The sequence below is a fragment of the Amblyomma americanum genome, chromosome 5 (genome assembly GCF_052857255.1).
Source record: "Amblyomma americanum isolate KBUSLIRL-KWMA chromosome 5, ASM5285725v1, whole genome shotgun sequence".
Lineage (NCBI taxonomy): Eukaryota > Metazoa > Arthropoda > Arachnida > Ixodida > Ixodidae > Amblyomma > Amblyomma americanum.
The window spans coordinates 177,345,012-177,359,885 of NC_135501.1; the positions used below are offsets into that span (position 1 = coordinate 177,345,012).

At 45.6% G+C, this 14,874-nt stretch overlaps 2 protein-coding genes across 2 annotated transcripts; both read left to right on the plus strand.

Annotated features, from left to right (window-relative positions):
* The first annotated feature begins 234 nt into the window (after nt 1–234).
* On the plus strand, nt 235–4,084 carry LOC144134396 (uncharacterized). Its single transcript, XM_077667318.1, has 3 exons — nt 235–417; nt 1,138–1,290; nt 3,881–4,084. The coding sequence occupies exons 1-3, from the start codon at nt 235–237 to the stop codon at nt 4,073–4,075; spliced, it is 531 nt and encodes a 176-aa protein (XP_077523444.1). The 3' UTR covers nt 4,076–4,084.
* Nucleotides 4,085–8,705: 4,621 nt separating this feature from the next.
* LOC144134397 (uncharacterized) lies at nt 8,706–13,630 on the plus strand. The gene is made up of 4 exons (XM_077667319.1): nt 8,706–8,906; nt 10,485–10,637; nt 11,616–11,873; nt 13,424–13,630. Exons 1-4 carry the CDS (start codon nt 8,754–8,756, stop codon nt 13,628–13,630), a joined length of 771 nt encoding a protein of 256 aa, XP_077523445.1. The 5' UTR covers nt 8,706–8,753.
* Nucleotides 13,631–14,874: the final 1,244 nt, after the last annotated feature.

A 14,874-nucleotide genomic window follows, 5' to 3' on the forward strand; every position in this document is an offset into this window, starting at 1 on the left:
CTTCCCGCGCACCACTGCGTCGGCGCTTTGAGAAGCTACACCATCCGTAAGTTGAGGCACTCATACTTGTAGAATATCTGCTCTTTCGTTCGTTATCTTGGTACTGAAGTTCTGGTTTTTTGTGCTTTAAAGAGATCTGCTTTTTTTTCTGCACAACAGCCGCTCGCATCGGCCGCCAGGCCAGTAGAAGGAGCGCACTGAGTACCAAAGTCATCCGCTCCTGCAAAGGCACCAATGGCACCGGTTGTTGCGCACGGTCTCCTCTACGTCGTACTCATGAGTTCAGTGGCCTACCTGGTGCCAGTCAGGATCCTGGTCGGCATGGTACTCACGGACACCTTGTTGACGGCAGGGGCTTCCATGTTCGACGCGGCCTTCTGCACCTCGCTTCCGAGCTTGGCGACCGTTTGTGCGACCGTAAGTCATCCTCAAACCACTCTCGTCCGTAAGTGTCGCTCTGGTAGGCTGGGAAGCTCTTGTCACTCTGAAAAAAAAAGAATGTCACTCGGAGCAATATTTGGCTTTATAGGAATTTCATTGGAATAATGTTGGGGAACTTATTCCCAGCGAGGAATAGTAAATAAAATCCTTTTTACCTTGGACATCGTAAGAATAGTTACTTCCCGAAGACACTGTTGCTGCCTTCTATATTAACAAATATTTCTGTTTCTTGCTAGTTCTAGACAAACATTTGGTATTTTTATATGTTGTTACCTTCGTATGTCTGCGCTCTCTCTCAGTTTTTTTATTTATTGTCATATTAAAACTTTCTCGCTTATCATGCACACCGCCCCTTCTTGCCAGACTGCAATGCTGCATTGCACAATTAGTATGTATATAAAAAAGAAGAAAATAAAGCCCCTCCGCTTAGGGCAAATAAAGGTCTTCATGCAAATTACAACGAATGGCAAATTTGGTAAAAGTGAATTCAAGCAATGATTACTCTCAACGAGACCGCGCCATTAAAGAGGAGGCGGGAGTATACGGCGCCAACAGTAAGGAGTGAACTCTTGAGAAGGCTCTTGGAAACAAGGGCTATTCATCGGGTTTTTTTTATGCTTTCTAGATGAGAAAAGCAAAAACCAATCCTTTTATTCTGCGTGTTCAAAATCAGCGGATCGGAATCGTTTTGTCCAGCCGAACAAAGAGTGTCGCCACCTGACATCTGGCCAGTGTCAATACTCGAATAACACACTGCCGAGCTGCTCGTTGCACAACGGGACCCCCGACGACGCCTCGGCTGTCCGGGCCTACTGCCTGACACCATCCTTCGAGACAGCAAAGAACAGGGTAAGGAGCACAGCTGGCTGCTACAATTTGTTCGCTTCAGTGCAGCTTTTGGCAACACCCTTAATGGCCAGGGAGCTTGCAGGATGTACCTTAAATCTAGTCTCCTTAACCAGCTTAAATAGCTTTAACCAGCTTGAAGGTGCACCGTAAGGCACAGTTGTTATCCGTAAAATATTGATGTCATGGTCATGAATCTTAGAAGTCCAGCTTTTTAGGGCAAAAATTTTGAAAATTGAAAAATTCTAAGACACTGATATGAACATATTGTATGCAGCAAAATCTCGCTTTTAAAGTGTTTCCATCGATCGTATTGAACAGTTAAGACTTCCACAGACAACCAACGCGGCACGCTGTTGACGATAGCAAAGACGTGAATAGAAAAAAATACAAAACTGCTGTCGGGTGATCAGCGGATATTTTGATTGCTATAGATAAATCTTACCATATATGAAAAAACTGCATTAATAAACGGTTCCCCGCTCAAAAATGGTTTTGTCCAGAGGTGCTGGGTATGTGAAGGTGCACAGGGGAAGAAGGGAATCGCCATTATATGATGTCTTTATGACTCGCGGGTCCCCAAAATACAGTGCCATGATTAAAATACACGGTCAAGAATAGCTAAAGGCTTAAGATATCAAATAAATCAATTCAGCGTGGTAGCATGTGTGAATAGTAAAGCAAAAATTTTTACAGGAGATTTGAAGCACGCACACGGCCACGTATAGACATTAACAAGAAGAAAATTCCAAGAACGTGCATCAGATTTTGAGCGATTGTTTAAACTCAATAAAGGGTTAATTGCGCAATGTTAATGCCCAACCTTTGGTGTTGATTAGAAGACATGGATTTGTCGAGCGCAGTTGCCGTATACCATTTTGGGATTTTCCAGTGTTCAGTGCTGGTGGGATTGGACTGATAAATTCACAGCAAGCCCGCTGCGCCCAAAAGAAGAACGATATTGTGTTTGGTACTAAAATGGCGCTAGCGAGACAACATGTGTCGGCATAGATCTTGTGACCTGTGTACATCAAAACGATCAAAAGAGGGGAGCAGATTCTGTGTGTTTTACATTTGCCATTACGTGTAAGAGTTTTTTTACGCGTTAACAGCCTGTTAAATTTGTCGCAAAGAGGCTGCCCCGCACTGATTAACAGTAATGTAGAGAGGACACAAATTCGCTCACCATTGCGCCTTAGTTAATATAAGATGCGTTGAGAATTTCTAAAAAAAGTTACAGCGCGTTTTGAGCAGTGATATGCGTTCGAATCTTGGTACTCCGGTTTAGCCAAAATCTCGTGCGTGTGTCCCGGCCCTCGCTTTGTCTTTACACTAGAGACTAACCTTTGCACTGTATTATTCCGTCGTTTTTAGAGAATGTTCCCTTCCATCGGCTACAACCAAAATGAGGACTAGAAGAAATGACTAAGTCACAATTTACACGAGATATCTCGCAGTCATTATTCATTCCTAGGGGCAGAGTAGTGAAAGCAACTGGTTTATTGTGCCCACATTCCGCAGGCACAGCCCGCCCGTATGACACCCTACCCCAGGCCCACGTTGACCACATGATCACAGATGGACGTCGTCGAGAGCTCTATGGAGCACCTGCTCCACAAAGCTCAAGTGGCTCTATCCAACAGCCTTACTGAAGAGGAGCTCAATAGTTTAGATTTCATTTGGCAGGCGATACAATGATGGGGCGGTACTGTCTTCCAGCAAGTTCTTCATACAACTAACGTGGCAGCAAAAAGCACTGCGCCCTTTTTCACATTGGAACTGAATGGAGAAGTTGTGGCAAATTGTAGGCAGTCGATCTATGGCTTTCGCGGGCATAGATGGAGAATAAAATGTGCAGCAAAAGGGGACCACTCGGAAGCCATTCTCTTTAATATCTGTGCTCGCGCTGAACTTCTATTGTGTATAACTAGCTGTAAAAATCAGTCTCTGCTAGCTAATGAGTGCAGACACAATCGCACTTGTCTAGAGCGCTCGAGAGATGCTGTGTTGCGAGAATAATGTGAAATTATAAATCAGGTTCTGGCTTTTACTGGTAAAACTTGCGCTTCCGCTCCAGCGGAATTGACACAAGCACATGCAGCTTCCTCCTAGTAGAGCAGCTGCGATAAGAGTTCATTTCATTTGCTCCACAGCACACCACTCGAGCTCTCTAGACAAGTGTGATCAAGGCTGTAGATTGTAAGTCAAATGCTCTAAATATGACTCAAGAATTAGTCACCCGGGAGAACCTGCACTGCCCCAACCACCTGTCTGTGCAAATACCAATGAATACTCCCTTAGGAACCACTTATGCAGAAACAGCTTACATCTTTCGCACGAGGCAAATGTCAGTTGAGTGGACCATGGGGAGCAGTTATTCCTACTTACACGATTTTTGCTTAAGGCTTGAAGAGAAGGCAAGCGTAGCACGGGGCGGCAGAAGGTTAGGTGGGCGAAAGAGATTAAGAAGTTTGCCGGGGTACTAAGGTGGGTGCAGCTGGCAAAGCAGAGGGTTAATTGGAGGGACATGGGAGAGGCCTTTGCCCTGCAGTGGGTGTAGTCAGGCTGGTGGTGATGATGATGATGTTTGCAGGTGCGCGTCCGCGAGTGCTGCCAGCTGTCGTGCAAGTTCGCTGCCGACGCGATCCTTGCGGTAGTGTGGCTCATCCTGCTGGTCCTGATGCTGGCCGAAGTCTTGGCCCCGGCACCTCAGCTGCCGGAGGTGATGCAAGAGGCTCTGCAGTTGGGGCCGCCACCGCGGCCTCCCTTCGATCGGCGCGGAGGATGACTGGGCGACTTCTATGTAGCAGGTGACTTCTAAGTAGCAAAGGTTGTTTTTCCCCTAGTTGGTCTATATGCGTGCTTTGAGGCTTGTAGAACGAAGCTGGAAAAAGGAACATGATAAAAAGGGAGGTAACAAGGCTCTGGGCGAACAGGCAGCTGCCGCCGCGGCGGCTCAGTGGTTATGGGGCTCGGCTGCTGACCCAAAGACGCGGGTTCGATTCTCGCCATGGCAGTCGAATTTGGGTGGAGGCAAAATTCTAGGGGCCCGTGTACTGTGCGATGTCAGCGCACGTTAAAGAACGCCAGGAGGTCGAAATTTCCGTAGACCTTTACTATGGCGTCCTTGATAACTTTGGGACGTTAAGCCACATAAACCAAACCAAGTGACAGCTGGACAGCACTCTAATCTTTGTACCCACGCAGCATACGGGCACCCAAAAGCAGAATACGAAACAGTCGCCTCTCCAGTTCAGTGGTTACCTGACGCTCGAGGTTATGGATTTGCATCTAACTTCGGAACGCTGTTCTCTTATGTTTTCTGTACAGGTATCTTCAGTGTTCATCACTACACAAAACTCCACTTTTGTGACCAAAGGGAACCTTAAAACGCAAGAGACATTCTGGTAATGTTTTTCTTAGTTTCGATGAGTATTGGCTGCTTTCATATTCTGAGCTTGCCATGGCGAGCAGAAGCCGCACTTTTATTTAGGCCTCTTCTGAGCTCTTATTAGTGGAGGCAGCCACGCTTCAGTAATAAACCGGCTACTTTAGTCTCTCCAGCCATTGTTTATTCCTTCTATATATATTCAGAGGAGTGAAATGTATTCACTCCTGCTTTGCTTGGTCATTAGAGCAGCAGCCTGCGCGCTAAAAGGAGTTGGAGTGTGCCATTATGCTTCCCACTTAAGTGACATAATACTGGAGTCGCTTGTTGACCTGCCTTACTCAAAAGTGCCCCAGTTTATGATTTTGCGGTTGATATGTTACTATTTTTTTTACTCAATCGGACGTACTCAATAAATGCCGATAGGAACAAAGGAGTATCGTTGCGTGACGAAATTTGAAAAAGAAATGTAAATGTCCGCGAGTTGTTGCATTTCCTGTGAGACTTTTAATGTGAGAGCATTGGGAGGGTCATGGAGGCGAAAACAGTTCAGCGTTGTGGGCGTTTGTGTGAAGCCTCCACCTGCAAGCTGGTGTTAAGAGGGGAATTTCCTCTCTTCACCTGAAACCTGTCACCTGTTTTCCTATCTATCATACTGACAGTCGCCCGCTCTCCACATTTAGGATGGAGACTCCAAAAAAGCCAGCAAAAATGCAAATGACTCAGACAAGAGCAACTCTACGTGCAAAATATACATCCTCCTGAAAAGCTGTCTGTGCGAAAATGAGGCTTGCGGCAGGTCTACCTTCTCAGAAGCCAGTGGTGCATCGCTTACCTGCACATTAGTGTGAAGTATCGCCGCGATCTGTCATCATTGTAAGACGTTTGGCGTTATTGCGTAGTGGGAATTGTAATAGGGTCTGAATTGGAATAAAATAGGAACTGGAATATATTGGCGACTGATTGTGTTGGTCCGATTAATGGCCCCCTAAAGTTTTGTTTTGCCACATCACGAACTTGAAGACTTGAAGGAATTTTTTCAAGTGCCTAGCTTTTCTAGAGTCTCAGTGGCATTGTCGTATGTGCGCCTCGAAGCAGTCAGTGTATGAAAGAAGAAAAATTGCTCACACGACCTATTCTTCAACGCTAAATAAATACTCTATAATTGACTCTGTAATTGCCGATATCATATTTTGTGTATCAATGAGCCTTGATTCCGATTGTTCTCTGCAATGTCGATTCTGCCACATTTGCGGCCTTGAGCTTGCGAAGTTGGTGGGTCTGTTTTTTTACTCTTCCTTGCACTTGTTAGAAAACGTTCTGACAGCGATTCTACAGTCAAAAATCTTATTTATTTTTTGCAATGCAGGTTTCGTCTTCGTTGCGACATGGTACGCCTGCACTGCTGGTTGGCTCCTTCCCCCAAAAATTGACCCATTTGGCGGCTGCGGGCTCCCTAACATCAGCCGCCGAGGAACTGATCAACTTTTTTTAAATAATAGCAATACTGGCGTCGTTCTTTCAATGTCGTTAGCAAATATTGTGAACAACGAATTTATAGGATTAAACAAGCGGTTATGCATGAAGGGTGTTTTTGTGTCAAGCTAGAGAGTCGCAAGAATGATTCATTGTCACGTCCAGGTTTCTAAATGCATACGACCCTAATAATAATATTTTCATAATATTTATTTGTACATAATGTATACTGCCGCTACCCCTATCATTTCTTATAATCGCTCCCCCTTTTCTTTCCCTCTCTCTGTCCTTTTATTCCCGCTAGTCCCCCCAAAGGTGCTTCAGATTCCGATGGCAGATGCCGCGGCTAGCAACATCATTTCCTTCCATCGTTATTTTATTAATAACTAGCCACTAACAACGTATGGCCCTCACCACCTAGAGTCCAAATCAGTTCGACTGAATTTCAGTGTACACAGCAAAATAATGAATATAAGTGTATGCAGTAAAATAATAAACTTATCAATCCAAGAAAATGTTCATACGCGAACAAAAACAGTTAGTTGCATCTATATTGCTATCGTATTTGCTTCAGCAGTTTTATGAAAGTACAAGATATGGAAGGTTTCGAGTAATATCGAAGTGGAACCTCGGCCGTAACGATTTCTGCTATTTGGAGCATCTCTTTGGGTGGCAACGGTGTTATTTAGCCAAGCTCGCAGTTCATTGTCCGGTCTACTGGAACTTGGGCCAGCGTAGCCGCAGACTTGCACGGCTCACATGCGTGTGTGATGCATTCAGGCAGGTGTGTAATAAAACTGGATCAACCAGCCCGCAGGTCGTTCCTGCATCGTTACTGCCTTCACTGGTACGACCAAAAGTTTTTCAAATTGCCAAGAGGTAAAACTGGATACCCACCATGGTGGCTCAGTGGTTAGAGCGTTCAGTTGCTGAGCCGTGGTATCCGCGTTTGGAGCCTGTTGCTGTGCGATGTCAGTACCCGTTAAAGATCCCCAGCTGGTTGAAATTATTTCCTTCACCCCGCCGCGGTGGCTCAGAGGTTAGGGCGCTCGGCTACTGATCCCGTGTTCCCGGGTTCGAACCCTACCGCGGCGGTTACGTTTTTATGGAGTCAAAACGCTAAGGCGCCCGTGTGCTCTGCGATGTCAGTGCGCGTGAAATATCCGCAAGTTGCCGAAATTATTCCGGAGCCCGTCACTACTGTACCTCTTTCTTCTTTTCCTCGTTCACTCTCTACGTTATCCCTTCCCTTAAGGCGCGGTTCTCGTGTCCTCCGATATTTGAGACAGATATTGCACCATTTCCTCTCCCCAGAAACCAATTATTAATATTATTTCCTTCACTCTCACCTTCCTCCCTTTCCTTACGGTGCAGTTCGTTTGTCCACCGAGATATGTGAGACAGTTAATGCTCCATTTCCTTTCCCCCAAAACAAATTTTCATTTTTATTTTTTGCGCTACAAGAGGTCACCACCTGATGACCACATAGCGATGTTGTTCTGGTGCCGTGACAGGTGGTCTTGACACCAGGAGTACATTGTCTGGCTGAGACCCTTGCGGCGCGGCATGGTTCGGAACTTGAAGGGGGTGGGTGTCAGAGACTTTTGGCCCTGATAGAGCTTCGCTTTAGATGCTAACGTCATAATCCAGACCCTCTCTTTCCAGACGCAGGTCCTCATGTTTCCAAACTGTCACGTTTCCTTGCCGTGAATTTGTTTATTACTGATGTTGTGATAAATCCCCCAGTTAAATTAGTGCTGTGGCTTGCTCACGCACATTTGTGAGGCATTACACTGGTAAAAAATGTTCGCATTTACTGGTGCTTTGGAACAACTTTGCAACTAGCGTGTCCCTCCTCCGCGCACACTGCTGATCACACACTATTTTCAGAGAACACATACACTTAGACCTCTTAAGGGTGAAAAGGGAACGTCGTAAGCGTGCACTTCCCAATGTTTCAAATAAGGTATTCAAATTGTCCACGTTCATCAGAGAATTAACTGGTAACGGATAAAGGCGGCGCTTTCAGTCATTCGAGAGACTCGTTCAGAAAGCATATCATCGCCGAATTTCTCTCGCGGTGGCTCAGTGGCTAAGCTTTCGGCTACTGGTCCGCAGTACCCGGGTTCGAACCCGACAGCGGCGGCTGCGTTTCGATGGAGGCGAAACGCTAATTCCCCATGTCTTTGCGAAGTCAGTGTAAATTAAAGTTCCCCAGGTGTTTGAAATTATTCCGGAGCCCTCCCCTACGGCACCTATTTCTTCTTTTCTTCTTTCACTCTCTACTTTATTCCTTTCCTTACGGCGTGGTTCGGGTGTCCGCAGAGATGTGAGACAGATACTGCGCCATTTCCTTCCCCAAAAAAACAATTTTAATTTCACCGCATTTCTTTTGTAACTGTTGTTATCGGTTTTCATACTAAAGTGGTCTCTGTTTGTATCAGGAACTTATCCCATAAACGGCGGTTAAACAGTTATCGGTCTGTTGCCCTAGTGGTCACCGTGTCCTCTCCGAGCGAAGAAGAAAGAAGTCTCCATCCCAGCCGACCGGCCGTCCAAGGCTGCTTAAACATATCGGTCCTGCCCTTGTAGGCTTTTAGACATGTTGTTCACCGTAGTCGTGGTTTTAGTGGTTTGCCTGCTGCCCGTGATGATCATTTACAAGTTGCTCGGCTACGCGACACTGACGGTAGTGGCCATGTACGACAGGGTTTTCTGCGGCCCACTTCCAAGTCTGGCGACCATCTGCGCGCACGTAAGTCCTCCGGAAGGCATTGCTGTCATCCTCCACCATTGAGGGAGGGGTCGCGGCCAGCGCTGCCAAAACTGTGCTTTCTTCATTCTTTGGTCACCAGCGGCACAGCCTTGGCCTATGGTCTATGTGCAACATGATCTGCTTTCTCAGCCCTATTTCCTCGTCAGAATCCTTGTACATTATAATGCTGATTTTGCAGGAAACTGCCATTGGAAGTCAAAGATTTCCCAGCGCTTCTGTGTAACATTTTCGAAAAGTGTGAATAGACAGGGGCGATCTCAGTAGCGCCTGAAATTAGTGGATTTGTCTAAACCAGATTTCGGCCCTCAGCTGCCAAACAGCTATCATATAGCGCGTGCTTTTTCATAAGATGTCTCGTAAGTTTGATCCAAACACTCATATTGTTGTGCATGTATTTAACTAAATATATACATAAGGTGATGTTGCATTTTCTGTAGAGAGGCCCTTAGAGTGCATTGTGAAAACTCATCAGGAAAGAAGTGTGGGAACGGCGACTTCCAGATCTTGTGCGTTTATTCACAATGCCACCAAGACTTGAGATATGTATTTGGATTAACGCTGAGAAGCCGGACTTTTGCTCGGGTTTGACGAGTGTACTAGAGACTTACGGCATCCCTCAAGTCGAATCGCTCTAGGAAGTGGGTGGGGAGGCTCGTCTTGAGAACCCTACACGGAATTAGACATTGAGAGGAACCATAAGCTTCTCGATACCAGGCTCAAAAGTAAACCATTTATGCTCTGAAAATGTTTTGCATCAAGGTGGACGTGGCGTGCGAATGCAGTGATAGTTTTCTTAGTAATGGGTTTAGTTTATACACGGTTTAAAGTACTGCGTATGCTTGGTCTATAAGATGTGCTGCAGTGTCAATTTCGCGGGTTAATTTCGATCGGTAAGATTTTGTTGAACGTGCAAAAAGTTTACAAAGGACCGCTTCCTCTCCCGCCGTTGGCACAAAGGATAGCCGAGTTGGTACATAAGGGAACCCAAATTTTATTACGCGTTGGGTTTAAAAGCATCAGCACAGTAGCTACCCTAGTGTCCACTCAAACTCTAACAAAGAAACCTGGAATACAGGCTGACCCATGTGAAGCAAACCAGTAAGCGAACAAAGCGCGAGAATGAGTGCCTGCTTTTCTTTTTCGCCTCGTTTATTTAGAGGTACAAGTGTTGGCATCTGAGTGCCCCGACGCTTGCGCGTGCTATTGTGTTCGGTTGCGAGGCTTCAACTATGAGAATTTTACGCACAGCAGTTTTAAAAATGGTCATTATTCTTTCCTCTTTCATGGGACAGCTAGTTGCTTAAGTCATCTGAGTTTTAGAGTTTGTATTTTCAATTACTCTTTCCCGCTGAAGTAGTTGTTTGTCGTGGCGTGTTTTGTCTCAGTGGGCTGACTGTGTGGTGCAACTAAAAGACAACTCATTCTAACGTGGGAGGGACAAGTGCCTTTACTTGCCCACTGGGAATATTACAAAAAATTTGTAGAGCACTGCAGTCTGCTGCAGTGCTCCATACCTAGTGCGTCAAACCTAGTGCGTCATCATCGACATTTTTTCAGCCAATGATAAGTTGCAGCAACCTGACATCTGGCCAGTGCCGGTACTCCAACAGCACGTTCCCCACCTGTTCGCTGCAACAAAGAAGCCTGGAAGACTCCCTGGCGGTTGAGGCTTACTGCCTAACACCTTTTATCCAGGCGGCAAGAATTGAGGTAAAAAAAAAAACGAACACCAAGTTTTTTATTTCCAAATATCATAAGAAAAGTCTGCACTTGAACTTTGTTCAAATTGGATGATGTGGCAGTTCACGCATTCCACATCCTTTTTGCTTTCGGCACTGCTCTTTGCGGCCAATTCTTCAACCAAAAATGCGATAATATTATCGGCACAAATATCCAATAAGCTGTAGTTAATGTATCATACATACTATCAGTACAACCAGAAGCAAGATGCGAGCAGTGGACAAAATTAAAATTGTTGTGCAGCACTATCAGAAGAAAACTCAGAAAAAATATTATCAGTGCGTAGTTTTTTATGTAGGAGAGAGAGAGAGCTGAGACAGCGTCGTGCTTGTCCACTTATTGTACTCTTTATTCTACTCCCTCACGAAAGTGCCATTTTAAGTACTCGGAAATGGAGGTAGAAAAGTATTCTCAGACTCTATAATTCGTAGCTTGTGCTGAAAATATTTAGAAAATATTTTTACGTCACCAAATCATGCTTATTAGAGCTCATCTAAAGTTTTATTGAAATATGTATGCATGATGTATTCTTGCATTATTTCTGATAATATTGAAAACTACGCTTGATCATGCTTCAGAAAACTACGCCAGGTTAATAGTGTGCAGTGTCTGCTATTCTTCATCTTTTCTATTGTTTTTGTTAACTATTCTCAGTAATTACGTCGGCACTGCCTTGTAGAGATTTTCTTGGCCACGTCAAGCTGTGATTTACAACTTTCAGTTCAGATATCATTAGAAACATCTGTTAAAATGAACTTAATTAAATGAAATTGAATACGTCTCTCATGCTTGAGGGCAGCGAACTTTCTGGGGCATTAGCTTTCAGATTAAACCTAAAATGCAGGCAATGGCTTTCAGCCGCATTTTTAGAGTTTCGTTGGCTTCTCTTGCTACCTACGGTTGTAAAATTTATGGTCCATGTGAATACTTTCTTCCAACCGTGTTCAGGAGGCGGCCCTGGGCCCATGGGCCATCGAAGCTGCCGGAGGCGTGTGCTTATCGGTCGCAGTGGCGGTGCTCCAGATGAAGTTCCCAGAGCTTGAGGCCCTCAGTGTCGCCCTGCACCTCGCCGCCTTCGTGCTTTTGGTGGACCCGCGCTCGTCCCGGGATGTGATACTGATCGACGTGGCCACCATGCACGTGATCGACCTATTTCCGTCCGGCAGCTCTGCGAAATTCCTCCTTCCGGCCACACTGTACTTGCACGTAAGAGCAAAGCTGAGTCCTTGTTTCGGATAGACATAAGCTTGCAGATTCTTTTCCTCTTGACGGCGCGCTCAGCTTCAAGCTGAGTTGCGTGCAGACCTTCATGACGAGAAAGCCAAACAACTAAACAATTTGTGTAACCGTCATCGGTAGCTTCACAGCGACATAGCTAATAGTACCTTATATTTTGTTGATACCAGTACTGGACACACATGCTTGAAGACGTGCATATTGGGCTGCGACGGAGTGGCAGTACTCATTTCTCTGTCTTTTACGGATGCTTTAAAAAAGCAGTGCAGTTGCGCAGCCAAAGTTTCGTTAACGATCAGTGCTGTTGACACATTGATTACGAATGCGTATTAAGTATTTGGAGCGAAATCCAATCGTCCTATTTTCACCTTTAGAGCGATGAAAAAGTATGGCGTCGATATCACGTGGTGAAGCGTGGCATGGAAAGAGCAGTTTGCTCTGTGGATCGAAATAAGTCAGAATGGGCGCTGCGCACAAACAGCTTTTGACACGTTGGAATGTTGCCTCCTCTTCTAACCCCATATCACTTACCTTGTACAAGGGGGCTAGTAGCATGGACATGTTCGGCAGAAACGAATAGGAGGTAATTAAACTGAGGAACGCACGCAGTTGTGTTACGTTTTCAGGCGAAGGTGCCAGCTCAACTGCATCAATATTCTTTTCCACCGGGTGCTGTCCGCCTGCTTCGATGCGGTGACTGAGATACTTTATCGCTATCTCTCAGAAGCAACATTTATTGCCGTGCAGCTTGATGCCACTTTAACTGAAACGATGCAGCCCTACCTGCGAATTCCAGTAATCGCTTTTCTTGTCCGCTATCAGCACATCAACCAGATATGGTTGAGCCCCGACCAACCTTTGCAACACGGATTCAATCTTTATTTGAAGAATGGGTGGCGCTGACGCGATGCCGAACGGTAACCGTTTGTAACAAAAAAAGATCTTGCCTTTTGTTTATGACTGTCAGAATTCTACGCTAATTCCAACGCGATATCGTAAGTGTCACGGAGATCAAAAATGCTGATTTGCTTTATTCAGATTAAGTTCGCAAACAAATCAGTAACGAGGAGGGGACGCTGGTCGATCTCGCACACCGGGTTAAGTATAAGTTTAAAAGCTCCACAAACACTCTCAGAGGCATCCTTCTTTAGGTCCGGAAGAACGGTTGTAACCAATTCAGCGTATAGGGTACTGGGGATGTTACACCAGGTGCTTTCAGCCTGATCAATCTCCTTTGACACTTTTTCATGAAAAGCAAACGGGACGACTTTCCTTGCCTTGCAAAATTCTTGAATGGTTTTACTTCTATGATATATTCATGCTGTCGGGCCTTTAATAAGTCCGGTATCTTTTTATCTACACCCTAATCTCATGACACATTTTAGCCAATGGTGCGTCCCTTTAACGCTTACAAACCGAAAAATTGGTCTGGTCTGAAGGGGGTAATGACGCCACCACAGCCTGTAATAAATTTGGTCTTTAAAGCTTTTTCTAATGACTATGACAACCCTTGCTTGCAGGCACGCGCACGCGAGTGCTGCCTCCTGTCGGGGAAGCTGACGGCTTACGCAGCGCGCCTGAGCCTTGGGCTGTCCGTGTTGCTGTCGCTGTTTGCCACCGTATGGAGCCGCTTCTACTCTGCGTCGCAGCACCACCCGAATGTGTTGCAAGAGGCGCCGCATGTTGCACCGCCCCAGCAGCATGCACTCGACCGGCGTAGAGGATGACCACAAGGCATAAGTGAGTTTCTATTAACAGAGCTTATTTTGAGTGTCAGCTGCTTGCTACCTGTTTGGTTGTAAACTTGAGTGAACGAGAGTGATCAAGTAAGGAAACGAAATTTTTAGATACCCATGTCATGTGACACGAGTATGGCGTCAGCTAAATGTGTGAGTAAGATAAAAGGAAAGAATGTCCGCAGATACTTCCCTTGGGGCTTCAGCTGCGAGTTAATATAACTGCTACACCACAGTGAAACGGGTTAACGGCTAATCGGTCATGTGACCACTGACGGTTGACCTTGTGGCTTTAGCCATGTGATCACGTCATTTCATGCGGATGTTGACCGCGGTGCACAGAATTTTCGTCGATGAATGCAGGTCGAAATGCGCGGCTGAAAAGTGCCACACTGACACACCACACTGACGGATAATTTGCTCCCGTGTCGAGAAAGCAAGCACAGGATGTGTGAAAGCCGTGCCCACCACTGTGTTGTGCATGGGTGGATAGTTAGAGGAGTGCCCAGAACCAGGGAGAATTCTTGCTACGGGCCAATGTCTCTTTGCCAGCGCCCAAACACTGCCTTAAACTTCAAGTCAAATGGCACCCGTATTCTGAGTTGAAATGTATTCGGGTCGCTGAGATTTTCTTTGACACCGCTTGGAACAAGACAGCGTGCTTGACGATGATAAATTTTAATGGTACAACGAAACCTTCCGCCAAGGGGCACCATAACTCAAGGAATTTTTTTATTTTCACAAGGACATGCGAAAGCCCCAATTTCTTTTCATTTCGCTAACAGTGTTAAGATACTAGTAATGACAGTGTTACGACAATATGTTATCACACTAACTAACGCTAAGAAACGCGTGATTTTGATAGCTCTCGTAGTCGTGTCTTAAAAGACTCCTGTGTACTTACCAGCGGCAACTGTGCCATATATAGTAAAGCTCAGGCGTTCCTAGAAAGTTTAAGGCCACTCAAATTATATCTGATTGAACAGGAATAATTTTATAGCGTGGCCTACGCTTCGAGTTTCTGAATGGTAAGAAGGCCTTGTCATTCTATACAGCGCCTAGGTGTCTATACCTGGGCTACTTATCCTGCCAGGAAATCCTGTGGCGATTAATTTTTGACAGGCTCTGCAAGAAAACGTGAGGCATGATTGTATTCAGGTTCGAGCTACCGCATATTAACGTCGCAGTTGAGTGCTGCCCTGAATTTTGTTTGTTTGGAGTCCGACTGCAGAGTG

Coding starts and splice junctions, on each gene's coding strand:
- LOC144134396 (XM_077667318.1), top strand. CDS start 235: ATGGCACCGGTTGTTGCGCACGGTCTCCTCTACGTCGTACTCATGAGT. Junction 418..1,137: donor TGGCGACCGTTTGTGCGACC/GTAAGTCATCCT, acceptor CGTTTTGTCCAG/CCGAACAAAGAGTGTCGCCA. Junction 1,291..3,880: donor TCGAGACAGCAAAGAACAGG/GTAAGGAGCACA, acceptor TGATGTTTGCAG/GTGCGCGTCCGCGAGTGCTG.
- LOC144134397 (XM_077667319.1), top strand. CDS start 8,754: ATGTTGTTCACCGTAGTCGTGGTTTTAGTGGTTTGCCTGCTGCCCGTG. Junction 10,638..11,615: donor TCCAGGCGGCAAGAATTGAG/GTAAAAAAAAAA, acceptor AACCGTGTTCAG/GAGGCGGCCCTGGGCCCATG. Junction 11,874..13,423: donor CGGCCACACTGTACTTGCAC/GTAAGAGCAAAG, acceptor CCTTGCTTGCAG/GCACGCGCACGCGAGTGCTG.